The sequence below is a fragment of the Cyrtonyx montezumae genome, unplaced genomic scaffold (assembly GCF_038088225.1).
Source record: "Cyrtonyx montezumae isolate F1298 unplaced genomic scaffold, pur_monq_1.0 scaffold_16, whole genome shotgun sequence".
NCBI classification, from domain to species: Eukaryota; Metazoa; Chordata; class Aves; order Galliformes; family Odontophoridae; genus Cyrtonyx; species Cyrtonyx montezumae.
The window spans coordinates 4676101-4703423 of NW_027071892.1; the positions used below are offsets into that span (position 1 = coordinate 4676101).

Consider the following 27323-nt stretch of genomic DNA (forward strand, 5'->3'; position numbering starts at 1 on the left):
TTGGGTGCGTGCAGAATAAGGGGAAGTCTGAGTGAGGAACCTGACTGTCTTTACACACCACGCACCCCTGGAAGCCACCAATGGAGGCAAATATCTCCTCACCTCTCCTTGGGAACAGAGCTGGGCGAACGCCCTGGGTTCTTGCTTGGTCTCTCCTTCCTGAACAGAAGAAGCTCTTGAGCAGCAATTGCTAGAGCAGCTGCTTCAGCCGTGCAGTGTGGGGCCAGCCCTGCTGCACCACCATAGCTGGCTTAAGTTCATGATGCAGACAAAAAGAGAGGGGGCTGTCCTTGCTGCTGCTGCTGCTTGTAGGCTTGGCATAGCTGAATGAGCACTGCTGGATCAGGAAGTGGAGCCACGTACATCCCTGCACCTTGTTTTTCACCTGCACAGCTCCAACCCAGGCCGGCTCCATAGCCTGCTTCCCAGCAGCTGTACAGGGAGGGGGAACAGAGCAACAAAACAGGTTCTGGGGGAGCAAGCATGACTGCTGTTAGCCTGCAGCTCTGGAGAACTGATACAGCCCTGCTCCCGCAGTATGGCCAACCAGGGTCAGTCCTGCTCATCCACCCAAACCGCCCCCACCACGGTCAAACACAGACCTGCAAACCTGCCAACAAATGGGCTGTCTGGTGCCAGCAGTGCCCCCCACAGACACTTTGTAATAAAGATTCTGGGGAGAGGAAAGCTGTTAATAAGGCAAGCGAGTCATTTTTGATCACAAAACTGTTTACTTGTGATACTTTGCATTCCTATTTATGTCCCCACTCCTTCCAGGTAACAACAGCTGGACAGAATTCCTCAGTACCCAGAATTGTTCCCCTAAAAGCCAGGCCAACTTCACTCTGCCCTTGAGCAGAGGCCCAGCAGGAGGGCGGTGGGGACAGGCACCCACTGACAAGCAGTGGTGGAGAGCATCACATCAGTAGCACTCCAGCAGAAATCATGGACTGCTCTTACCCACCTCAAAAGCCCCAGTGAAGGAGCAGCACGAGGGAAGGTCTGCAAGACAGCAGCTCCTGTGCTGTGAGTCTGGCACGGCAGGAACCCAGCTGGGAAGGAGCACGCTGCCCCTCACACAGACCTCAGCTGTCACACAGGGACGTGTGAAACGGAGACACGCCAGCAGAGAGCCCACTGCGCTCCGTGTGCTGAGAAGGCATGCGTTCAGCTCTTACTTCTGAGGCATCTTGTAGAATATCAAGAGCGTGGCAGGTTTTGGCCAGCAGTCATTTTAAGAGGGACTGAAAAACTGAAATCACCGGGTCCTCGTGGCTGGTCACCACCAGCACGCTGCGGAACTTATCGAACAGCATCAGCAGCTGCGAGCGACGCATGTTCTCGTTGTACATGATCTCCTCCAGATGGTGTCGGCCTCGGAAGTAGTGAAGCAGCCTGCAGGAAGGACAGCAAGGAAGGCGTGGGCCAAAAGGCACTGCATGCAGCGGGAACCCACCCTCGAGCTCCCCTCCAACCAGGGTCGTGTCCTTTATTTACGTGGAAAATGAAACAAATGAAATCTGCTCTGACCTCAGGCACGCCAGGCACAGAGGTCCTCTGGAAAAGCAGCACAGGGACCATTACCCACCAAATTCCCATCACACTTGTTTGGCTTCAGAGCACCACTCCGATGGATGCCCTGCTTGGTAAGAAGGAAACACAACCCTGGGGTCTTGCAAAGGTCCTGCACCACGAGGTCTCCCAGCCTGCTGCGTCTCCTGACACTGTCAGCAGTTTAACTCTTGCTTTCAGAATTAAAAGGATGATGCTTTTGCCCAAGTGGCTTAGTAATGGCAGGCAAGCACTGAGGTTGGATCAGCCCAGGGTGGGGTGAGGCTGCAGCAGGGAGATGGAGATTTCAGGCACAGGCACCTCACAGAAGCTCTGGAAGTAACAAAACCCCAAAAAAGCCCTAGACCCTGACTCCAGGCCTGAGCCATGATGACTACTGAAATCCCCCAGAGCTCTTTGGAGGAGCTTCTGCTCATGTTTCCATACCCATCTGCAGCTCAGGGACATGCTGACCTGCTGCTTTATGCCAGCTGACAGAACAGATCTCCCAGTGGGTATGTGAGTTAGGTAAATGGGCTTCCTTCCCTCGGTGGTTCGTACCCAGAGCACAGAGGAGTGGCTATGTGGGAAAGTGAGGGTTGGTGTGTGCTGAAAACGCCATTCCCTGAAGGACCAATGGTAATTTTTGAAGACCCCTGTTGGTCTGGGGGCTTTTCATGCTCATGTTTTAGCTGCCCAGGGGATTAGCATCCTTTATCTCGAAAGACACCGACCTACCACTTCTATCAGACTCCTCTCCCACCGGGACCACCTTGCAGATTTCTCCCTTTTGGCCCAGAGGTGTTAGCTCTGATCTCCCAGCAAGCACTGGGCACTGTGTACCTGCCCCTGGCCTCAGCTCCTCCTGCCCTACTTTGTATCACTGCTCAATGAGTGACTTTAAAGGAGATGTTCGAAGCACCACAGAGCTCCCCCTGCTCTACGAAGCTGCTCAGGTGCCTGCCCCTGGCACAACCATCTGTGCAAATGATCATGACCTGGCTTTCAGCGGTAACACAGACCACGGAGGAGTTTTCCAATAAGCACATCCTCCCTGCATTCAGAAGGAGTCTGGATTTGGAGCGGGTGAAGATGAAATAATTTCCATTCCAATAAAAGTCAGAGAGGATATTAAAGACTATCACAAAAATGCTGCTGGAAGACACCCCAGAGCCCGGCCCAGGCTCCTGCTCCAGCCGGACTGCTGCCAGCACTGGAGAACTCCTTCAGCCTTTTTTTCACCTCGTTGGGCAGTGAATACTTATGGGACCCAAACGATGGCAGTTCTTCGGGCAGCAGTTGGATGTGGGTCCTTCTGAAGCTGCACAAATGTATCTGCTGACAGCTGGGTGCCTGCAGATCACGATGCAGTGGTGAAGGATTATTTCTTTCCATTGCTCAGCGCTGTTCTTCCCTCTCAGAGTTACAAAAGCTGCCCCGTGACCAGCAGTATGGTGGTAGAGCAGTTCCCTGGACTACTTCACGCCAAAAAAAACCAACAAAAGTGGCTATTTCACCTTAAGTCATTCCAATAAAATTAGCTTATGTCTGGCCAAGGAGATCTCCCTTCCACCAGCACTGCTTGAAGATGGAGCACAGCTGTCCCCAGCTTGATGCCACCTCTGAATGCTCCCCCACGGAGTTAAGGACCCCCATTTCTCAATCTAAGAGCAATAAAGAAAACGCTGAGTGTGGCTCAGTGCCCGTGGCTTGGGAGAGGAGTCACGAGCGAGGCCTCCACCTGTCTACAAAAGCATGGCTGACGTGCAGTGAGGAACACTTTGTGCACATAACTGAAGATGTGGTTCAGAAAAACCCTGTGGCTCTCTCAAGTTGATTCTGGAAGGATGTGCCCCCCTCCTCCAGCAGCAGCCATGGAAACAACTTGGCTTTGAATTCAACACTGTGAGGGTTAATGCAGCCAATGCTGGAGCCAAGCTCCCATATTCCTCATTTTCCCCTTAAGGTTTCTGCTTGCAAACACTGCTGTGCATAGCAATGGATCGACACAAGTCCCTTCTGTGCCATCTGTTTAATGAATACCAGGAGTTCAGAGGCACAGGCACGCAAAAATGTATCAGGCTGAACTTTACTGCCATGCTGAAAATAGACCATCCCTTTGTACACACAAAACTAAACTTGGAAGGTCAGTTTCAGTATATTTAGTGCACTAACTAGGCATTTATAGCAGGAATTTGTTCTGGGAAGCAGCTGATCCAGCACAGCTATTTGCTGTAGCACAGCCCTCATTAGGTGCTGCTCCTGAACATGAAGCAGAAAGCAGAGCTGATGCAGTAACCTTTGTTGGGGTGATCAGCTCACTGACTGCAACAGCTTCTCTGCAATTATTTACACTCTCATTAAGAGCCACAGCTTTACCTAGACAGTCACCTCAGATGGTTCACAGCACAACACCAGAGAAAATACATACACAACTGCCAAGTTACACTGCCTCATAAAATCACCAGAAACTGAGAGCACCTTGCATTAGCATTTCTATTTTTACGCTCTAGCATCCTACCCACAGGGCTGCCTTGTTTGTTCTACCTTCTCTCTTCCTCACTGTTGACTTAAAGAGTATGTTACAGTCGTCAATTCAATCTACAGTGGAATGGAAATTGAGGCTGCAGATGCCCAGGATGGCTCTGCTAGAGAACCAGGTGCATGGGCAATCTGCAAAGCAAACATCATTAGAGCAGCTGCCTGTTCACGGCAGCCAATTTGCTGAAGAAACTGAAGTCATTTTTGGCACCTGCAATTCAAAAGCTTTCACACTGCTGTTTCACCCAGATGAAGAGGTGACAGGGAAGCAATCATGAGAGCCCTTCCTCTCCCCAGGAAGATTAACAATCTGCATTGCCATTGGACTGGCCCGATGTCCCCCACAGAGTTTACTTAAAACTGCATCTGTTATGATTCTTTTTTTCCTTCTCTTTTTCACAGGTTTTGTAACCGCTTCTCTGGTAATGAAGAACAAACATCTCGAAGTTCTCAAGTGCTCCAAGTGATGCCACTCAAGGAGAGAATATCCTCTGGATGCTCCCACCCAGCAGAGCTCTGCACAAATACGTGAACTGAGCTGCAAAGCAGGAGGACCAGGCTGCAGGGGATGACCACCCACACTCCTAAAGTACACGAAAAGTTGCAGATCTCCCCCCTGGTTGTTTTCTGCTCTGTGAGTATGCCATGAAAGCAGCGCTCCAGTGATGCCAGTGTTTTGGAGGCTGTTCTGTGGAAAGATGTGGGCCGACTTCATCCCTGATGCTTTTTTCCTTTGTCTCCTATTTGTATGTAGTTTATAAAGCTTAAAATAAATAACAGCTGTCTTGGAAATACTAACAGACACAAAATGACAGCACCAGCATGACTAGGTCTTTGCTTTGGATGCTTAGAATTATGTTTTAAGTGAGGCAGTAATGTCTACCACGTGTGGACTCATCAGAACTGGAAGGCAAAAAGCGAAGGCTCTGCTGTCCAACCAAATGTCCTAATGCTCCTTCACCATCCAGAACTCTGTTAACAAGTGTTCTTGTGACATATACATTAGCTTTTGTTGAAAAATGCTGTGTGCATATCAAATAGGTACTTGAAAACAAAATCAAAATCATTTATCTTCCAAAATCCCAATGATATTTGTTTAGAGCCCACACCTATCCATCAATAGAACAGCAAAGATAGGAAAAAAAGGTCACACTCTCTGCACTCCTACCTTGCAAACATGCGGAGATCTTCTGGGTTTTGGGCAGCAGGGACATTGAGGATAGCTTCCCGCTCGTGTTCCAGCAAGCTTGCCAGGAGATTCTCTGTCATCCTCTTATTCAGGGGTGAGTCCCCGCCAGGTATCAACTCAGCACTGGAATTATCCATGCTGGGACTTGTCAGAGTCATGTCATCACTACTAGCTATCAGGGGAAGAGAAGAGAAACAGAATTTTTATATTGCTCAGCATAATGAAGTAAAGATTATCATTTCGGGTCTTGCCAAGCAGCCCCCTCAGATTTGTAGAACAAAGTGGCTCTGAAAACACTACGTGTAACCACAATTTGTGATATGACAATGTAGGGATTTTCTCAATGGGAAAGTGAAGTGTTTCAACAACACCATCAATTTATGTGGAAAACTGCACTTCTGGAGACTATAAACAGTCCATAAAGTAATCTGAAAAGAAAATTCCCAGCCAGCGCTGCTGGAACACCATGAGTGGTAACACAAAAAGCCCAACAACACAGAAGATGGAAGCGTGCAGAAAGCAAGGCCAAGAAGCAATATCCTCTTGTGAGTGAGCCAAAACAAGCAGATCACAGACTTATCAGACTCATGTTCCAGGATTGCTGCCCTAATTCACGAGCTGTGTCAAGCTGCAGGTTGCACAGAGAATCTCTCCCACTGTCTCAGTGCTGTTTGGCATTCTGAGGACACTGCTCATAACAGCACAGGCAGGCACACCCCAGGATTTCAGCATTATTTCTCATCTGTCCTCTTGAAAATATGCTTTCCTGGAATCACCCTGACAAACAGCACTGAGGAGATTAAAGAGGCCAGGGAAAGAGAAATCAGCCATTGGCGAGACTGACAGCCCTGAGCTTCCTTAAGGGCCCTGTGGCCCACAGAAACCAACACTGCTTATAGCAAATTCTCACCATGCTATTCCTCTCCTGCTAACCAGAATCCATGCAGCAACAGCACTGCAGGCAGAGGACCACTGCAGCTACTCCTTAGTACAGCAGGGAAGTAGGAAGTTCCCTGGCAGAAAAGCCCTGAAGTGTCCCTGATAAATGCTAACATTTTCGACATGACCAAATGAGATCTTAGCAAATTACAACCAACTACTTGAAGCACTTCAGACATCCACCAACACCCAGCTCTACGTTGAACAAGGGCTGGTCATCGTTAGCAAGCACCCCAGCAAAGACCAGCTATCTTACTGCTAAGACCTGTACCCTCAGCACTGCTAAGAGAAGGGCTAGAAGTGGGCTGCAGTGTGAACAGCACAGCAAAGCTGGCACGTACTTGGAGAACCAAAGCTAAGAGCATTGGGGGTGCTTAAACTTCGGCCTCCAACTCTGGCAGTGAAGGGCATGTCTTCATCCTGGGCACGGACCTCCTCCTCGTTTGGGGGCACCATCAGACAGACGTACGTGTGGAGCTGAATGAGGAGCCGGTGCTGGAGCATCCATATCACCATCTGAATGAGCTGAGTCTGCAGTGAGAAATGAGGTATTAAATGCTGTGAAGTAGAGAAGACAGTGCTCAAAGCGTAAGAAATCACAAGAAGAAAAGCTTTCCAAGATACAGAACAGCTTCGCGTTTTCTCTGAACCATCACAAGGTGACCGTCCACATGCATCCATCATGATACAGACTGTGTGGATGCTTTGGCTGTACTCAGACAAGAGTGGGAATGCCAAGAGATGAGAATCCTGCTAAACCAACATGCAGAACACCTTTGTATTGCTGAACAACTGCACAGTGCCCCAGAAGTGATGCTGAAAGAGGGGGGTGGGATGAGAGAGAGGCGTCTGTAGGTTCCTGACATGGCCTATATTCAGGAGTTTCAGAGGAACATTCAAAAGCCATTATCGTGCCTGGATTTCTGCACAAAAAGCCTTTTCATTTCAGTACAGCCAACCCTTCCCATAGCTAACAGCTCTGAAAACACTGATTCACTGACAAAAGCTGTTTGGGGATTTCATAGCAACCAACGCTGTTTTGGTGAGAGACACGCAGAATGAGCTCAGACACAGAAGGAAGTACAGCTCCACTGCATTAATCATCAGGAGAACGGCCAAATCTCAGTAAAAGCCCCAAGCTGAAGTTCATCAGCCCACATCATTTTCCTTTTTCCATAAGTCATTTAATTTTCAATTCCTCCTTTGCTATCGAATCCTAAAAGAAACATCTCCTGCCTGCAGATAAGCCCACACCCCCTTCCCAGGGATTACTGCTTTTTGAGGCTGAATGGATCTTAATCTTAAAACATATCATCTGAAGTTGCCTTCAAACACTTCTTTTCCAGAAAAAGCATAATTCATTTTCTACATTTAAGAGCAAATGTACAGAAGAGGAAAGCTGGCACGAGATAACAAGGACGTCCATGTATCGTGTTGCTAACATCTGAAGTCAGCCTGGAAGAAAGAAGAGGCTGAATGCCCCAACCTTCCTTCCAGATGCAGGGAAAGATGCCCCACACATTTCATGTAAAGCTTCCAACCTGCTGGCATCACAACAAATCCGAGGGGTCTGACACTCCACAGGACAGATCTCCATGCATGGGCACTGTCTGCTCCACTTGCTGCTCTCTTTTCTGAAGCCAAAAAGAGCTGAGAGTAACTTCCCAGGGCAGGGCACGCTCCACTCAGACATCAGCACTGCAGGAAGCCACAGCCCTATGAGGCCAAAACACCACCACTGTGATGGAAAGGCAAAAGGAGACTGATTGCATTGTTTCATTCAGTACTCAACCCTCAGTTTCATCCACAGCCCTCTATGCCCCCATGCTTCCTCTCTCCAGCCTGGGCTGAGGTGTTCCCACCTGGCAGCAGTGGGACTGTTCCCACTGGCACGGATCAGCAGCCCCCTTCCTCAGCCCCACAGTGGCACAGAGCACGTGTTGTCATGCACAGCACAACGGAGGGCACTGCTCACAATGCACTGCTTTGTGCTCGCTGAGCAAAGCAGAGAAGGGCACTATATGTCAGCCCATCTGGGAAGGGAGAGCCCCAGGTCCTGAAGGGGCAGGATCCAGCACTCCTTGTTCTCTGCCCTCTAGGAATCAAAGGGAGCATTTGTAAAACTGTTCAGTAATATGTTGAATGAAATGCACTTCTTCCAAAGATTCTTTAAAGCCATTTCTTTCCCAGGTCCACAAAGCTAAGGAAAACGCCCAGAAAACTGGGACTGGAAACACGTTCAGGAAAGGGAAGAAAGAGCAGCACCAGGGAGGCACTCAGATCCCAGCCTGATGTTTCTCAGTGCACGAGAACGAAAGTGAAAGCACAGCTCACTGCCTACTGGAGGACAGGAGTGCCTCTTCCCCAGCTGAGCTCATTGAAGTGACACACACTGACTCGAGGTCAGTAACTCAGCACCTCCACCGGGCACCTGCTGAAACACATTAAGCTCTTCTTCAAAATACTCCACTTTACCAAAAACTAAATCTATTAAAACTTCTCCCAGTTTTGCACAGATCAAATCCGACAAGCTCTAGTAACGTAGGTCACTACTGTGTAATGACACCACGTTAATCATTATGTGGCAGCTCTGACTTCCACCAAACAGCGTAACTGTTCCTTCTAGTTAGCCACAGAACACCCTACTTTTTAACTTGCCACATGAGAAACCCTGGTTTTGAACACAGCCCTGAATGTTACTTCCATACTTCTGCCAGCAAAAGCTCTTGTGACTCCTAACACCTTCCAGACGTCCACTCAGCCTTCACATGCAGCTCTCCTCCCACTCCCATCTCTGACATCTGCTATCTTCCACCGTGCACTGCACAAAGCATGACACGTTTCCCACGTGTGGCATCATCTGCTGCAGCCTCACTCCAGCACTGTGGCCCAACAGGAAACCAAAGGCAAAAAAGCAATTGTTTTGTGTTCACTGGCAGCCACTTCTTTTGAGGAAGAACATCTACAACTGTACAACCTGATTTAGACTACATACACATCCACTTTTGAAAAGGGAATTTGAATTATACCTTCAGTGAAGACTGTAGTCCTAGATAAGCTGAATATGGACCTAAGCTCAGAGCTCCCTGCTTCTTTTAGCTAATGCTACTACAATGATAAAAGTAATAGCTTAACAGCAAGGAAGGGAACCAAAGGCTGGTAACTCTACAAGCAATCCTGTGCAAGTCAGAGGGCCGGATTCCCAGCAGCAAAGCTTGCCATAGTCTTTAGAAATCACTTTGTTCTAAGGCAGGAGAAAACAGAATGACCCTAAACAGGAAGGTGAGTGTGGGAAGTTTTCAGATGAAGTACTAACCTGCTTGCTGAGACCCTTTGCCTCCATACTTAACCTCAAACCTTCTCGATCAAGACAGTGGCACGTCCAGGCAGCAAATACTGCCCACAAGCCACATAGATGTGCAGCCAAGTTCTTCCCAATAACAAGAATACACGATGCCAGTGCTGATCTAGCTACAAATGCAAAGCACAGCACTACACAGGCTGCTGTGGGGAAAGCTAACCCCATCCCAGCCAGACCTGCAACACTGTTCCAGCAAAAAAAAAAAACAAATTTGTTCCCAACCACAGCGCTCCATTCTGGTCTGCTGTGCAGACACCAGTGCTGCGCCACGCAAGGGAGAGGAGAGCACTGGGACAAGAACCTAGAGTCAAGGGCAGCAAAAGAAAGACAGCCTTCCTGGGGTCAGGACAGAGGACATGCATATTGTTTTATTCCAGTAAATACACTACAAGGGAATACAAGTTTCCCTGATGATATCAGCTCATGAGATCCACTACCAGCACCGTGAGCTACACGGGCTGCTGTTCAGGACACAGCTCCAGGTGGAGGGGACTGCTGGAAGTCTGGGGGTCACTTCTCAGTGCTGCTAACAGACAACTCACCACTGTGAAAAAAAGGAAGTCCCATCTGCTTGCCTCATTCACATCCCCAGCTGCAGAAGTGCCTCCCTCGCTCAGCACCAGCCCTGGAGCTGCTGATCCTCCCCTGAGTGAATTCCACCTGCTAACCTGGCAGAGAACCAGCGTGGCTGAAATGAGTTAAGGGAATAGAGTCGAGCTGGACAGGAGCCAGAGCATAAAGGGAAGAGGGAAAGGAGGAAGGCATGTGCACACACTGAGCGTGGAAAGGGAAAATAGGGCCATCTCCTCCTCTCAGCTGCACCACTGTACCATTAGACCAACTGAGATGCAGTCATAGGCTCACCTTCATTAAACTGCAGCACTGCTATCTAAGCAGGGCAGACTTAATAGAGAAAAAAGGAAGCTAGCTTAGAGATCTCTACATAAAGACCAACACTTTGCAATTATGACCATGAGACCAAAGATGACAAACATAAAAACACTGCAGAGCTCGACTGCAATGTACAGCTTTCATCCCAGGCAAGGAAAAAGATCAAGAAGACAGGCTCCAAAAAAAGCTCCTGTCTCATGCAAAGGACATGGCTGAGAGCATAGGCTGTGCTGATGGAGACCTCTGCCTGACACCTGCCCTACCTGACAGACAGATGCCCATTCAGAAGGGCATGCCAGAAGGAAGGAAGCCAATCCCAAGACAAGAATCCAATGAGATGGGTGCCACGAGACCTCAACAGCTTCTGCAGATGATACAGCTCTTCTCACTGCACTGACCTTCCAGAAGATTACCTTCAGAGCTACAGGCAGCATGATGAATAGCACAAGATATGGCCACCAGTTCAGTTCTTCAAAGCTTTTTTAAAAAGGGACAAAAGAAACCAAAAAAAACATCCAATCCTATGTACAGAGAATAAAATTATAGTGAAAAGTCCAAACTTTGTGCATTTTTTTTCAAAGGCAAAGCAAACATAATTTGACAGTATTTACAGTTCAGAATACAGCACAGCATATTTTATTGCTGCACAGCAGAAAAAAAAATACCCACATTTTATCAGATTAATCACTCTATCGACTAGATCTCTTTTAATTATAGGTAACTACAATTGGAGCCTGACCACTCCTGGACAGGGATTAGATACATCTCTTTTAAAAGACTGGTTTCTAATAAAACAATACTGCATAGGTAAATCAAAGCAGAGTAAAGTACTTTTTCTACATGAATGTGCTGATACAAAACCATCTAAATGCTCTTTCTAGACTGCACTCCTCCAGTGAGAAACAAGCTAGACATGTCTCACAGCAGCCCAAGGCATATGATGGTCTCCATATCTTGCCACTGAAGCCCCAAGTGTTCTGCAAGCAGACTCACCTCCCTACTTCTCTGCACCATGCTCATCCTCAGTGTGTGGACACACACACAAGGCCGAGGAAGACCTCTCGTACCGTTGACCTTTAGAGCCCTATCAGGCAGGTGAGCACCAGGCTGAGGACACACACTCCAAAAGAGCCATTTCAGCACCTCAGCAGCTCTGGCAAACACTGGCACACACTGCTGCTTCAGGGCTTTGCTCGTGACAGAAGCAGGCAAGTGGCAGACGTTTGTTATGTGTTTTAAACAAAGTGAAGATATCTGAGAACAACCAGAAGTATTGATGGAGAAACAGCAGAGCAACTCACTGATCTTAAATGGACTGCTGAGAATCAGAATGCCTCCCAAAGCTACTGCAGCTACAGCAAAATTAATGCTTTCATTTTCCAGACACAGATTTGTCTGTAATACAGCAAAACGCTGCCAGAACAGCAGGCACTGTTCTCCCCCTGCCTCCAAAGATGGCAGCTGACCAGTACATACTACTGGGATTAGAAGCTTCATAAATAATTATCTCTGATCATAATCTCTGCCAGCCTGTAATTACAACAAATTCTTCTCTCATAATTTTCTGTGTGCTTAATTGATGTTAATCTTCTAGGTGCTTGAATTGTGACTAATTTCATATAAACACAGCAAGTCATCAAAGCACAAAGGCTAGCAGTGCTAGGAGGAAATCTGCCCAGGCTCCCTTTCCCTCAATGAGCTGTGCTCAGGGGTCTCATTTTCTTCACCTGGGGATGGAGCAGTGTCAGGAGGTGTAATGTTCCTGAGTCCTTTCTTACATTTTATGTAATAAATGTAAATGTGGCTGTGAGGAATGCATAAACTGCAATGTACAGCTTTTATCCCAGGCAAGAAAAGAGATCAGGAGGACAAGCTCCAATAAAAGCTCCTGTCTTGTGCACAGGACATGGCCAAAAGCACAGGCAGTGCTGATGGAGACCTCTGCCTGACACCTCCCCTACCACCCCCTACTAATGGTGGCAGATTGCAACAGCCCCCACTGCATCCATCACTCAAAGAAAAGAAGTTGTGTGATTTTTCTTTCAGGAATGTGCTTTTCTAACAGAGATCATCCACACAGCTTCACCCTGACAATCCCCACAGCCTTTTGGCATTGGAAATGTATGAAATGATTTGTAGGCAAATCCTACAAGAGCAAGATCCTAACTACGTACTCCAGAAGCAAACTCAGTCCTCATCTTCCTTGACAAGGCAATCACCCGGTGCCCAAAGCTCTTACATGCTCCCCCATCTCACCTCCTGCACAGGTGGCACAAGTGGGTTCTTGAACTCTGAGAGTGACACTGGGAGGGAGAACTTGGAGAGCATCGATGGCAGATTGTGGCCCCGGAACTGACAGGAAAATGCATCTGCCAGCGGAGAGTAACTGCAGAAGAGAGGGAGAGCAGAAATCAGTTAGCTGGTCAGTGTGGTATTTATCCACTTCAGCATTGCAGATGTGGGAATTCCCAAATGGAGCATTCTCTATGATCTAGAAACACACTAAGGGTTATTTAAGGTATGTTGCTTCTTGCTTTAAGTAACCAAGCAGCATATGTATTTTCATCCTGGCACTGCATTCAGCTTCACTGTATTACTCAGGGTGTCGAGGGAATGAAAAGTAAAAAACAGAAAAATAAAAATGACAGAAAGTCTAAACCAGGGCTGCCTGCAATCAAAGGAGCAGGGACTGGGTGGCTGAGAGACCACAAGAGTGAGGATGGGCAGCACGTAAGCACGTCTTCAAATACACAGCATGCATCTGCAGATGGGACTGCTCTCCCTGCCTGTGCTGAACGAGAAAAGCAGTCCTGCTGATTGCAAGTGGGGGAGAGGCAAGTTAAATATGAGGAAGACTGTCTTCGAGAACAGCACTACCATATGTGACAGAGGCACAGCTGTTCCTGAGGACCTCAAGGTCTGTTCCACACCTTTATACCTCCATCCCAAAAGTTCTGACCTAAAACTGTTTGCCTACAACAGAGTTCCAACACAAATTCTATAAACGTCTCAGTATCCAACACCAAAAGGGTTGTCAGTCTTCAGCAAAGTACCCACTGCAGCTTCCACACCTTCCTTGGCATTGCCACTGCCCTTTCTCCAACTAGCTGCACTACTTTCTGCCTACTGAAAAGCATGGAAGTATAAAATGCCATCATGTGAAGCAATGCAATAGTAATGGCAACACTACCCTGACTGACTGACCTGGTTCACTGCAGGCGATGCCATGTGCCACATACCCAGACAGCTCTGTGAAATACTGATTTAACTGAATCAAGCTCTCCAAGTCTTTCTCAATCACTTCAGGACCATATTGTATCTTCTGAAATGGACACTTGGTGATAAACCATCCCAAAAATATGAGGAGCATCACAGTGTAAATACTGTTTCCAAGTCCACATCGAGACCCTCCTGGATGCCTGCCTGTGCAGCCTGCTCTAGGGAGCTGCTCTGGCAGGGGGTTGGACTCGATGCTCTCTGGAGGTCCCTTCCAACCCCTACAATTCTGTGATTCTGTGACTGCTGCAGAAGTGCACTGATCTGCTCTGACATTGCTCCCTGCACCAAACTCTTACGTGGCTTTGCAATTTCAAGTGCATGGAATGGTTCGTGCTCTGCACAACTGCAACTAATCGGTACACAAAGAGATGTCCCATGCTGCATCCAGTAAGACAGGGAAAAAAAAGAGTGTCTGCACTTCTCACTGCTTCCTTAATACAACCATTCATCTTCCTTCTACTTACAGACAGACACTGGCATTTGGTGAAAGCATGTAGACATTGTTTTCACACAGCGGATAAATAATAATTGCTTTCCCCCAGTAAACGAGATGTGCAGCAAGCTGGAAAACCTGCATCAAGGAAACACAGAAAAATGAGGAGAGGGAAAAAGCAAAACTCAAACTCCTGGCAACAGTTACATACAGTGACAGAAAAATCCCACCAGGTGACTGCAAAGTCTTGTTGGAACTGAAATGAAAGTGAAACACGCCGTCCTCTCACGCTGCCCTCGGAGTGTGTTCAGGGTTTATGTAACACATGGCACATCAAAAAGCACCTGACAAGGTTACTGATTTCCAGAGGTTCACTGCACATTTCTCAGCAACTTACTATTTTCTGTCTTAAAGGAATTTCTCCAAACTGTATTAAAAGATGTTTGGTTGCTTTTCATGCACCAGCGACTTATTTTTGTTTATGCACAAACTGCACTTAAGGTTATACATGAAAAATAAAGTGAATTGGCCTCCACTGTGACACAAACATAAAGGAAACAGAATGGCCTTTTTAATGCTCGGAGATATTTCAGTAATGGGTTCCATGAAGCATTTTAATATGTTTAAAAAGGTCAGTGGTTGTTACAGGCTTTGGGAGAGCCACATAAGTAGCAGCTAGGAGATGTTAAATCCAGCCTGTATCATTAGATGTATTTAACTTTGCTTTTTTTGTGGAGAACAGAACCACAGACAAGTAGGGGATTTCCAGAGTTCATCCCACAGCTGTAGAGTACCAAGTAACACCACAAGCACTGCAAGTAGACCTGCACATTTTATTAGAAAACAGGACAAGAGAGGGTGTGGACTCGTGACCAGGAGCACCTGAGACAACAAGCCATGCTCTCTCTTCCCACACTGAGCACAAGACATGTCCCTGGGTCTCAGCTGGCTCTTAGCTCTCCCCTCTGCAGTACCTAACAGGAGCACCAGGCCTGATAAGCAAAGGGCCACAGTAATTGCACTCCTCCACAGTGCTGTCTAAGTGGCCAAGTAACTTTACACATCTTTGAGGCAGCCAGCTGCTAAGAAGCTGCATCTTGGCCACCTCGGGCAAGAGAACAGAGATGCGCCTTGGCCAAGCAGGTCTGGCACTACTGGGTCACAGCAGCTGTAAGCACTTAGGATGCCTTCAGAGCCATGACAGACCACTATGGCATAATAAAAACAGGAATGCTATCTGTTTGGGGTTTGTAACGGGAAGGCACAGAGAAGGCCAAGCCACTCTTCTCAGTGGAGCACAAAGACTGGGCAAGAAGAATCAGACACAAGGTGGAACACAGGAAATTCCCATTGGATATGAAGAAAAGTTTTTCACTCAGATGCTGGTGAAATGCCCAGAGAGGGTATGGGATCTCCATCTCTGGAACTATTCAGAGTTCAGACAGACACGTTCCTGAGCAGCCTGCTTTCATGGACTTGCTCTGAGTAGTGGTGTGGGTTAGGGACCTCCAGGCTGCCCTACCACCCCACAGCAATTAATGATTCAGACATGGATGCACCGTTACTGCACCACTGATCTTTGTCTCTCCAGTCCTCCCCACACTCTAAGGCTCAACCTTCTGTTCACACGGAAAGAACTGGCACCTCATATACCACAGAAATGCACAGAAGCACACAGAAAGAAGATGTCTCACGAATTAAAAAAATTTGTTGAAACTGCTTACAGTTCCCCATACCTGCAGCAAAGCCAAGTCAGCATCCTGAGCCAGCTGCTGCAAATTCTTCACAGCAGAGGTAGTTTTAATTACTCTCACCAGGGCAGGAGAGCAGTCCAAGGGGAGCTCATTAAGCAATGACTTCTCATCATTTAGAAGTAATAAGGCATGGTAAGGCCTGCAGGAAAGAAGAAAAAGAAAGAATACATTTGTACAGTAAACTGCAACTTTTCCTGAAGGTGTAGTTATTCCCAGACTGGGATACCCCATCAATCTACAGGTAAAATGAACCTCTTAACATCTTTTGCTGTAAGTAGATTTAGAATAAGCCTATTTTTATGTTACAAGATAAGATGCTCCTCATTAGAAGGGGAGAGAGGGCCATGGCACACAATCCTAGAGAATTAGACTGAAAATAACTCATTTGCATTACTGAAATACAGAATGAAAAAGAAGAGAGGCAAAATGCAGGAGGTGGTTACTTTTGCAGGTATAAAGCTGTAAACCCAGAAAGCAAGAGATAAGATATCAAGGGGCTCAGGCTTTCTCTCCTATACGGGTAAAATTAGCCCTGAGTCGGCAGATTAAAAAGGACAGTCTGAAGGACTTGCTCTCACCTGATAGATTTCAGGCTTTTCTCAATTGCTTCTGGGGGAATAAAATTTGTTGCAACATAATGGATTTTATGAGGCAGGCAGAAGCTCACTTCCAGCCAGTTGTTGATATGTATCCGGACCACTCCTGTTGTACAGAGACTACAGCAGGAAGAAAAAAATGCATACAACATTTATAGTGTGTACCAAATGAAAGCAGCACTCCAGATTCCCTCCTGCACGTAAGTCACAGCAGGACAAGAAACAAGCAAGTGTACAACATCCACCCCCAAGCTGGCTGAGGCCAAGCTGGCTCCTGGCTGCAAGGGCTTCCTTACCTTGTACTCACAGAGCAGTGCCCTATGAGGTTTTGGGGCAATCTGCAAGACTTTTTCCCACTGATCTGCAGCTCTCTCTGCTATGAACACTGCAGCAGTATCTCATGAGAGAACAGTTTCCTGAAAGTCTACTGCAAAGCCACAACCCTAGAACACACACTCACAGGGCTCACTTTGACTTCTGACACTTCCATATACTTCAGTGATGAACAGAACTGAGTCAGAAGCACTACAGAGGAATGGAAACAGGAGTCTCTGAATTTAAGCAAGACATGAAGCATATCCAGAAATATATAGCTACTGAAAATGAGCACAGGTGGGGAAGATAACATGAGGTACTAAGGTAGCAACATCTTCACAACATTTCCAGCCTGCCAACATGAAACATGCCTGGGGTCAGCTTTGCTGGAGGCAGTGGGACCGAGCAGGGGGAGAGGAGGCAAAGCTGAGCATCATTCTTTGTGTGGGGAGTGAGGAACAAATACAAACTTGCATATCAATCCTAAACAACAGCCGACTCTGTGCTGGAGAGCTGAATTTCTCAAGATGCCTCCAGGCTGTTGCCCTCCTAGATGTGTATCAGAGTGTATCAAAGCTCAATGAAAACTGCCTGAACTCACACCTCATCCCGAGAAGCAAGGCCAGCCACCCCGGCACCACCCCCCATCACCACCCCCTAAGGACACACTGCGTGGGATCTGTCACAAGGAGTGTGTATGCAGGTCTGTCATACACACAGACCTTAACAGGCTGTGGTTTCAGGCAGAAAGGAACCTCTGGCTCCTTCCAGGTGTCCTCCAGTTTTAGAGTTTGTTCTAAAAGATTTTCTTTTTCTAAACAAAACAATATTTTGTAGTTTGCACTCTGAAAATTTCAGTCCAGCTCCAATTGTGTTGAGATTAGCAACAGGAGTTCAGTGTCAACAAAACACAAGAATTTACTCTCAAAACACATTCAGAAACACTCCAGGAACAGGCAGAGTGAATTCACATCATGGACAATCCTTATGTGGTGGTTTAAACTCTTCTGCTTAGTGCTGCCCCGTGCACGAGGATGCTCATGAGGTAAAACCTCAGTGCAGACAGAGCCTCTGTAAAGCAGTGGCTGTGGCTTTGCTCTCAAATCCTGCACCGAACACTGAAAAGCATTTATTTTTCAAGGTGCAAAAAGGAAAAAGCACTGCACGTTTTCCTTTTCTTAAAAATGCACTGAAGAAATGAACCTGCTCTCCCTGGTGCTGCCACCTCCCACCTATCAGAGCTCCGGGCCCTGAAGCAAAGCATGGCAAACTCCTCCCTTTCTCTTGCATTAAATGCAGCAAGTCCATTAGCACTGCTCATCCCACTGCACATACACAGCTGACAAAGAAAGATGGATTACCTTAAATACATCCACAAAAAGGGCAACCTGAAGCAGCACTCACTGCAAACACTCACAAGAGAAAACACGACAAAAGATCCATGAATGATTAAGAGGTGATGTGAAAGTCAGTGGGGTTGTTAAAGAGAGCGACCAGGCAAGGAGTGGAGATACACAGGAGCATGAAACACTTGCAGGGATATTTTCATAGCAAAGCTGAATATCCGAGAAGCAGAAAAAAAAGTACAGTTGGCTCCTTTCATTCTCTGGCCCATGTGCACGAAGGCAGAAGCTTTAATGATGTAATTACCCTCTCCACAGTGTAATTTTGTCTGCAGTGCATTATATAACAATAGCTTAAAATTAAAGACAACAAGAAAAACAGATTTTGAGTTCTGATCTCAGTTTTAATTTCATTTTTCTACATTTGCATTCAGCTTCAAGCTTTCATTATGGCTTTCTATAATGGTTTCTCCTTCGCCCCTCCCCCCTTGGGAGGAAAACAATTTAAGTCTAATAATCTGGCTGGCAATAAGAAGCAACCTCCAGCAACAACAGATGTACCTGCAGCTGGCCAGTCAAAGGCAAATAGTTCCACCATGATATATGCAAGGATTTGTGAAGCACAAAATACAGAGTCACAGGAAGCAGACTGGGGTTGAGTCCTGAGAGCTGGGGCTGCTCAGCTGGAGGAGGCTCAGGGGATGCCATCAGTGCCATAAATACCTGAAGGCTGTTTGGCTCACGTGCATTACTGTACATCTGTCTGTACTGAATTTCATCTGCTGTTTTATCAAGCAGTTTACCAGCATCCAGTAGCAGTAAGCCTCAGGAGATAGCTAATGAGACTAGGAGGAGCAAAGTTCAAAAAGAAATAGAAAGAAGCAGAACAGCCAGTTAAGCTGTGGAGCCCCTTATCAGAGGATGCTGCGGTCATTAAATATTTACTCTGGCTCACAGGAGGACTGAATTCAGGAAGCGAGATGAGCTGAAGGCTCTGGAACACACAGAAAATACCTCCAGAGCTGCAAGCTGCAGGAAGCTGGGGAATACTGGATGCAGTATCGCTGCTCTTTTGCCCTGTCCTCACGCTCTGCCCAGAACAGCAGCAGCGAGCTGCTGCCCCAGAATGGGAATCCAAAGTTCCCCAATATTCCATATGATTCCAGCCTTCTTAGTACAACTATTAGCACAATACAGACTATCTCACATCATATTTTATAAAATGGATATGAATTCCTACAGACACACAGTAGTTTATGTTTACCCCATTTACATCAGTAATTAGTAAGACTTTTGCTAGTTTGTAGAGGTGAGCTTGTAGAAAACTCACTTCTGAGTTCATTCTTGCTACAAGTTGTGACTATTTGGAACTCTGAAATGGTTTTATACTTTGGTGTAAAGGATACATTCACTGTCCTTTGGTCAACTAACTGTAGTTCATTAATATCTTCTATACATCCACATAAATCCCATATAATAATTCATTAAATTTCATATGAGTTCCCCTTCTTAAGGTGCTTCCTAATGAGATAGGCCAGATGAGCTGAGCTATTAGAACATCAGTTCTAATCCCACGAGCTAAAAATGTATAAAGGCTCTTTGTGAAATAGGAACAAATAAACAAAACAGAACAAATAACAAAGCCAATGCTATCCTCCCTAAAAAATCCTATTTTCACTTTTTTTCTGATACAAAGCGAGTAAATATTTACTAACACCAGATGAGCAGTTAGCTACCATCAGGCTAACCAATTAAAGTCTCTGTGTCTGTAGATAAACCTAGTGAAAGCAGTCTTTATTCCCTGAATTGAACACTGGCTTGGCTCCCATTGTAAAAGAGGTACATCTGTGGGCACTGGAGGTGCTAGCAACAGGAATTCTTAGTCCTCATTGCTCTTTGCTCTATGACAATGCTGGAACATGGGAGGGGGAAGATGAAAAAGGAATCCTAAATCTGTTTTCTGAACCAACTGAAGAGAAATATTCTGGTGTTAGCCCTTAAGAGTCAAAAAAAGGTCCCAGGAAGTAAGTGCTGACTACATCTAAAATAATGCTTTAATAACACTCGGTTCCTACAGCAGCAATTACAGTTCAGATAACCTGGGGATCACGTACTGCCTTATGAACTATGGGTGTTTCATTCAAACTGCAAAGGACATGCTGAGTTACAAAAAGATTCACACACCTGAGGTTCTGCACAAACCAGCTTACTAAGAGACATGCTGTGTCTTGCCTGAAATACCTCAGCACCATCTACAGGAAACCAAGAGCTAGGCAGCACTCCCCACGCAACTGTGATAAACCAAGAGGCCTTTTGTCTGCAATTCCAAAATCACCATCCAGCAACAGTGCTGACTGCTCTTCAAACAGAGCTTTCCACTCAAATGCAGTGCCATTTTACACTTCTACTAACAGCTAATTTCTTGTATTTGCTCCTGACAGCGCTGTGCAAAGCAGTGTCAAACTACACTATGCATCCCCTCTCTCCCACCCACACTGCCTACACGAGAGAGACTGCTCTGTATTACATCTGGGAGCCATCACCAATATGTGTTTCACCATGGTCACTCTGCTCCTCGTTTCGTGGGAGGGCAGTAGTAATGCACCCCATGAGCTTGGGTTGCATGTTCCTACAGTCACAGCTAAATGCCACAAGGTGTCACTATGTCATTAAAATGTTTGGAAATGAGATAAGGAATTGCCTAGTCACCAGTACACAGCTGAGAGGAACAGAAGGAAGTAAAAAGCAGGTGAAAAGTTTCATTAAAAAACGACAGGCTACACAAAGAGTGCCTTCTGCCAACATTTCGTACAGATTTGGTGAGAGTTGCACTGAGCAATACACAAACAGGCTGAAATTCAGAGTTCCTGAGCACAATGTAAAAACGTCTTATTAAAGCTTTATTATCATTTATATATTATATATTACATATATATATATAATCATTTAGGTTCTCAATGCCTTACCTTAGTACAAGGGGAACTGCACCCTGGGGAAGCTTAAGAGTTGGTCTGAGATAATACAGTGCTCTACAGTCAAAGGATCTCAACAGCAGCTTGCCTAAGCCTGAACACCCACATCAAGGGGCACAGCTTTCTCCCCACCAAACCCTTCTGTCCTCTGTTCTTCTTTCCCCAGGTGTTACTTCCTGAATGAAACTGTCTCCTTGGCATGAGGAGTCAGCACGGGCATACTGCTGGAGGAGGCCACAGGAGGAGCTAGGTGCCCAGCTCCTGCTGAAACCCAACCCTTAATCCACACTTCTTTGAAATCCTCGCCAGAGCCTTTAATCCAGTCAAGAAACAGCATGCTATACTTTCCATCCTGCTGAAAGTCACACAATCTAATCCAAATTCTCTGTCCAGACATGCACAGTGTAGCCAAATGCAGGCAAGGCAGTATCTGGCATTGCCATCAGTGCTTGATGTAGTGTTTTTCCCTTACCTGCTGGTTTTGAGTGCTTCTACAGGGAGAAGATATTCATATTATGACACTTTCCAGTTCTACAATTCATTTGTCATTACGTGCCTCTATTCTGAGGAGGAAAATAATTCTTAAAGCTGCAACAGACCACCAACCGTTAGGAAACACAGTATACCCAAAGGGACATCACGGTGACCATTAGGAGAGCAATTCTGCAATCATTTCATGTGACAGCAAGCCTTTACATCACTCTACCTGGTCTAGACACAGATTTCAGTGAATCAGCATCATGAGGAGATGGATAACTGCCTAAGAAACATGGCCAGGAGGTTTCAGTGAGAAGCAATGCACCATGAGCTATGAAAGAACTGCTACTTACCTGTCGTAAGTCTCTTTAAGATCTCTGGCCAGTTTGCACTTGGGCAGGATGTGATGAAAAGGTGACTGCGGCCCTTCTGTAGCTATGGAACATTGCAAAACAAGAAAGCAGATAACTAATTTCAAAGCAGAGAGAGTGTCCTCTTTCCCCTCTAGGCACAAACCAGCACCTTAGGCACAGAATCCCTACCCTTTTAATTTAAGCTTCTATTTCAAAGCTTTTATGATAATCCGAGTTAAGTGTCAAGATAATAACAGCAAATTAATGTCAGCTTCTTCTGAAGCTCAATTCAGTTAAACACACATACTTGTGTACTTGGCAAGCGATTATATTAAATGGTTTTGTTTTTACACAGGCTAGTTTTAATTTTCAACACTTGCAGCAAGGCGGTGTGTCAGTATCAGTTCCCAGACTGTGCATATTATTACAGTTAATTGTTACAAAGCATAGTCAATAAAAATGCTGTGTAATATGATCAGTTGGCCACGTAGCCATGTAAAATTTCCAGACAAGTCTGGTGACTTGGGACACAGCACTAGCAAGGCAAGGCTTGCTCTAGGTTGAGTGAAGTGGCACCACATGAGTTCTTCCACCTCAGCCCGGCAGACAGATTCAAACATCCAGTGCACACTCTGCACTGATAGCTCTGAGCTAAGCTAGCAAGGAAAGCAGCCAAACTGCTTCCCTTTTAAAGCTCACATCTCTGCATAGGAATTGTGATGTCGGATGAGGCGAAACACAGTCAAAAGCTGTCAGAATGCTAAAGAGCACCGAAACTAGCACGTCTGATCCCAGCCACAAAAGGCACCATCAGCACTTCTCTGAAAAAGTGCTCCTGACAATCATATTCCTGTGCAACCTAAGCTCATACTCACTTTCTGACATGGCAGACACTTCATCCTGGATAGCTAAGATGAGTTTGGCCTCCCTGGTCAGGTACTGGCAGCGGCGCTCCTCATGCTGCAAGACGATGGCGATCCGGCGGGAAAGGTTGTGTAGGCAGTTTATCACTGATGGATCTGCATTGGCCTATGGGCAACACAGAAACTGGTCAGTCATTCAGCCACAATCACATTTATGGAACTAAAGTGATGGATAAGTATCCAAAGTAATCATCTTCAGCAGACACCACGGTCAGTCTCTTTGGCAACTGGCAAAAAAAAAAAAAGAAATTTTCTGACAGAAAGCTGTCAGAGATATCCACAGGTAAGGAAGAGCAGGATAAAGAACTGCTAAGATTTTCCTTAAACAACAAATGAACACGCGTATGTGACTCAAAGCCATTTTATTTTTTCACTTGTTACTAGGCCTTTTGCTAGCAGAGAAACCAAAGAACTCAATTTCACACAGCAAGAGAAAAAAATGTCAAGTTGTTTGAAAAGGAGGAACAACATAGAATCACAGAATGCCTTGCAAAGGGACCTCAAGGATCATCAAGTTTCAACCCCCGTGCCACAGGCAGGGCTGCCAGCCTCTGCCTAGATCATGTACTAGGCCAGGCTGCCCAGGGCCCCACTCAGCCTGGCCTTAAAACACCTCCAGGGATGCTGCATCCACAGCTTCTCGGGGCATCCTGTTCCAGCACCTCTCAGTAAAGAATGTCCCCCTGACATCCAATCTAAATCTCCCTTTCATTTAAAACCCTTCCCCCTTGTCCTAAACACCACCATATTCAGCTGAGTTCACTGGGAGAGTAGGGACAGCAGTGCCTTTAACACTGCCATTTATAGTGTGGCTCTCTTACATGCTGACAAGACAAATACTAATGTGATTAAAAGTACCAACACACCATCAACACTCTGATCCAACCCAGAACGAATGTGGGTTTACATTCCAAAGCATTTCACAAATATGGCTTGTTACAAACACTGCATTTCTGCCAGTCCCCTTTGTGCTGGCAAAACGTATCACGTAAGGACAGCTGACAAGGGGCGACCTGGTGGCTGTGCTCGGGGAGCACACAGCACACAGCTGCATCATGTTTGTTAAGATATTTAAAGGAATTTACAGTCCTAGCAAGTGATAACTTGGCACGCATACTAGCAAACCATGAGTCAACACTTCTGAATTCTGCTGATCTTGCTGAGTCATGACACGTTGTAGCCCTGAAGCTTAACACAGCAGGATCGGTGCTGATTACAGCTTCTGGGACTCTGCCTGCTGTCTGCCTGCTGCAGATGGACTCTCCTCTTTATCTCAGAATACCTCCACCCACACTTTGCAGTGCACAAATTTCCACTTGCTTTACACACAGCGCTTCCTGAAAACTTGACAGCTCTCTATGAAGTATGAGTGTCTTATTTGGCAAATACCATACACTGCTGCATTAAACATGTAACTAACAGCAGTACTCTCACACTGCCAAGATGCACAAAAGCAAGTTTTCCCTAGAACCACTAAACCAGCTTCAAGCACGCAGCAGCTGAAGCCTTCATTATACCTCACCAAGCCCTGGCAATGCTGTGAGTGAAGCAGCATTGTTTTCAGCACTCCTGCTCCCTCACGGTGCATAAATGTTAAGTGTTTGCATGTAGTTATGTGCACACAACCAAAGCACGGTGCTTTCTGGAAGAACAAGACTTTTGAAGCCAGTGTCTCTCAGTGTGTGAAATATAAAATCAGCTTCTGCACAAATGTAGCACCTCTAGACCTAACAGCATCCCACGGACAGATCCGCACTGGATCCTCATCAGAACTTGATGAGCAATTTCTTGCTTGATTCAGACTGATTGCTGGGATAACTGTCACTTGTGAAACCTTGTCCTTCCACTGAGGAAAAGCCACCAGGCCTGTGGATATGTATGCATTAGTCACCACTGGTACAAAAAGTGCTAGAAGTACAAAAGTTACTTCACAACCAGATAACTGGAGGCTTTCAAATCATGGCACGATATCCAAAGTTGTGGTCAAGAAAAAATGAACCATCTCTAGAAAGACAGCTATTCCAACTCCTTCTTTCATTTAAAAAATGATCCTTCATACATTTACATGCCACAAAAATAGTATGATGGCTCCACAGGTGTCACCTGCAGGCTGCAAGAGAAAGCCAGAGCTCAGAAATCAAACAATGCTTGAGCACAATGAGTTTTATGCAACTGAATTAGCCATGTCATGATCTCCTGACACAGATACCAACACCTCATCAATAGAGCAGGGACAAAGAGAAATTTCAAGGAAAACAGATGTATTTGCTCCAGCTTTTTAACGTTAACATTCATTTATTCCTCACATGTACCTCCATCTCAATGAGAACACTACAGCCAGTTGCTCCCTGGCACGTTCTCTCTTTCACAAAGATCTCATGGCTGAGAAGTGGCAGCTTCCAAACACCTCCCACTGCATTATAAAAGAGGCCTGGAGGCACTGAGCAGCAACATGGTGCATCACACAGCACTATGGGCACAGAACAGCACTGTTCTGACATATTTCAAAAAAACCATCAGGGTTATAAAAAGGAACAGATTTTGTCCAAACACACAAGGACAGCCAAGAAAACTCTCCACGCATCAAACCAAGAGCACCTTCATCCACAGAACAATTTTGAATGAAACTGCAAGTCCACGATCCTAGGAACGTGGCCCCACTCCAAGCACTATGAGAAGAGAGAGGAAAAAAGGACAGGGGGAGAGGATGCAAGTACATCATTTGACAAAGTTAGGTGTATAATTTATTATTTCCATAGATTCAATTGTTATTCATGGGAACACTGAATTAGAACAATCCACATAATGGAATAAATAAATAGGCAAAAGAGGTTCAAGGACTCAAACACACTCCTTCTGATCGAGTCCAGATAAGTCCTGACCCAAGTGATCCACCTTTGCAGGACTCAGAGCACAGTGCTAGCACATGGAGCTGGCCCCTGTCCAGCTCTGAATCCAAGCTAGGAAACCTTTACTGGATTGTGCAATGGCTCTAGAGTGCACAGAACAGATTTCTGAATGGATCTGCACTGAGCAAGCTTCAGATAACCAAAGCCATGGCAAGGCCCTAACTCACGAGGCTGGCCACAACATGCCAGTGTCCATGCATGCCACTGCCTCTGACTGCCATCAAAGCTGAAGCTGCATGGAGCCACAAAGGCCTGGCAACATGCTAGTGCAGCTCCATGAATTTGGACCCATTCTGAGCATAAGGAAAGCATAGAACAGCATCTGGCACACAGCACAGTAAGACACAGGCTGCCTTTCCATGCAGCAGCTTGGACAGGCTTCAATGGCACTGTTAGAAAAATCACAGCTGGTTACTGCTTCACGAATAACAAATGACAAGACACAAGCAAGATTTGCAACAGAGGTCATATCTCATTTGCAAAGTGGTATCTTGCAAGCCTTTACCCTATGGCTATTTAAAACAAAACAAAAAAAAACAGCTCTAGAGTATGTCCTGAAGAAAACAAATGTGCATGAGCTATACAGAGCACTGGGCTGGAAAAGTTTCCTGCTTTTCAGTGTCACATTCCACACTGTTCAGTTTTGTTGTTTGAAATGAAAATCCCCAAGTGAAATCAGGCACTGAATGTTTTAAAGGACACTGCTGGAACATGAGCCTACTGCGTTCTGTTACACAGCTGGGGAGCATCCCACTCCCCAGTGACAAGGGACAGTTCTTACCCTTAGGGCAAACACGACATTGAAGAGAATCATAGTGGGCATCTCTCTCTTTGGTGAAGGATCTGTTTTGGATACCTGAAAAAGATTTAAAAGAAATTCCATGGGCTTTTGTGCTTTGGAACCAGTAATGAACGGAGAAAAAAAGAGAAAGGAGAAAAATAAATAAATAAAGGCTGTATCAATCAAGTAACAGTTTGCTGAGGGAGCAGACAGATCAAATTACACCATCACAAACCAACTTGTAAAAAATAAAACCATATTATTTTTTTATTACAGGGTCACAGTTTTTCTACATTTTTCCAAGAACTGATGAAACATAAAGCAAAGCATTTTGGTCAGAACAATAGGAACATGTTATCAGTTAAGATAGCAGTCCTGGAGGTGTCTTGTATTGCATCCTAGTACCATTACCTTAGTACACAGAGATTTTCCTCAGCACAATTTCTTACCCCAGTCCACATCTATTTCTCTCTTTTCTAAAATCCCCCAAAGCCCCCATTTGGATTGCATCATGGCTGAAACCATTGCTTTCCTCAGAACAACCATGCTCCAGAACTGCTCCTACTCAACTGCACGCACTCACGCAGTACTAACACACAGGGTTGGTTTACATTCCTGCAGGATTTCAAACACGTTCCCCGTACTCCCCTCCTCATCTCTGTATTCTTTCTGCTTCCGAGAGTCATAATCTTAAACACCTGCACAGGATTTCTTGT

The 27323-nt window shown here is 45.9% G+C and overlaps 1 protein-coding gene across 6 annotated transcripts in view; it reads right to left on the bottom strand.

Annotated features, from left to right (window-relative positions):
- Positions 1 to 1025: 1025 nt before the first annotated feature.
- NPRL3 (NPR3 like, GATOR1 complex subunit) overlaps positions 1026 to 27323 on the bottom strand; it is a 37946-nt gene continuing 11648 nt past the window's right edge. For 5 of the 6 annotated variants that reach the window (XM_065732348.1, XM_065732347.1, XM_065732352.1 and 2 more), the window contains 10 exons: positions 26608 to 26682; positions 22870 to 23023; positions 21995 to 22076; positions 16517 to 16654; positions 15921 to 16077; positions 14216 to 14322; positions 12729 to 12858; positions 6562 to 6751; positions 5261 to 5453; positions 1026 to 1395 (listed from right to left, as the gene is read on the bottom strand). In XM_065732348.1, coding sequence (XP_065588420.1) covers positions 1230 to 1395; positions 5261 to 5453; positions 6562 to 6751; positions 12729 to 12858; positions 14216 to 14322; positions 15921 to 16077; positions 16517 to 16654; positions 21995 to 22076; positions 22870 to 23023; positions 26608 to 26682 — 1392 coding nt within the window. In that variant the 3' untranslated portion in view covers positions 1026 to 1229. Of the gene's footprint in view, positions 1396 to 5260; positions 5454 to 6561; positions 6752 to 12728; positions 12859 to 14215; positions 14323 to 15920; positions 16078 to 16516; positions 16655 to 21994; positions 22077 to 22869; positions 23024 to 23783; positions 23934 to 26607; positions 26683 to 27323 lie in introns of those variants that run through there. The other variant, XM_065732351.1, reaches the window with a different exon arrangement.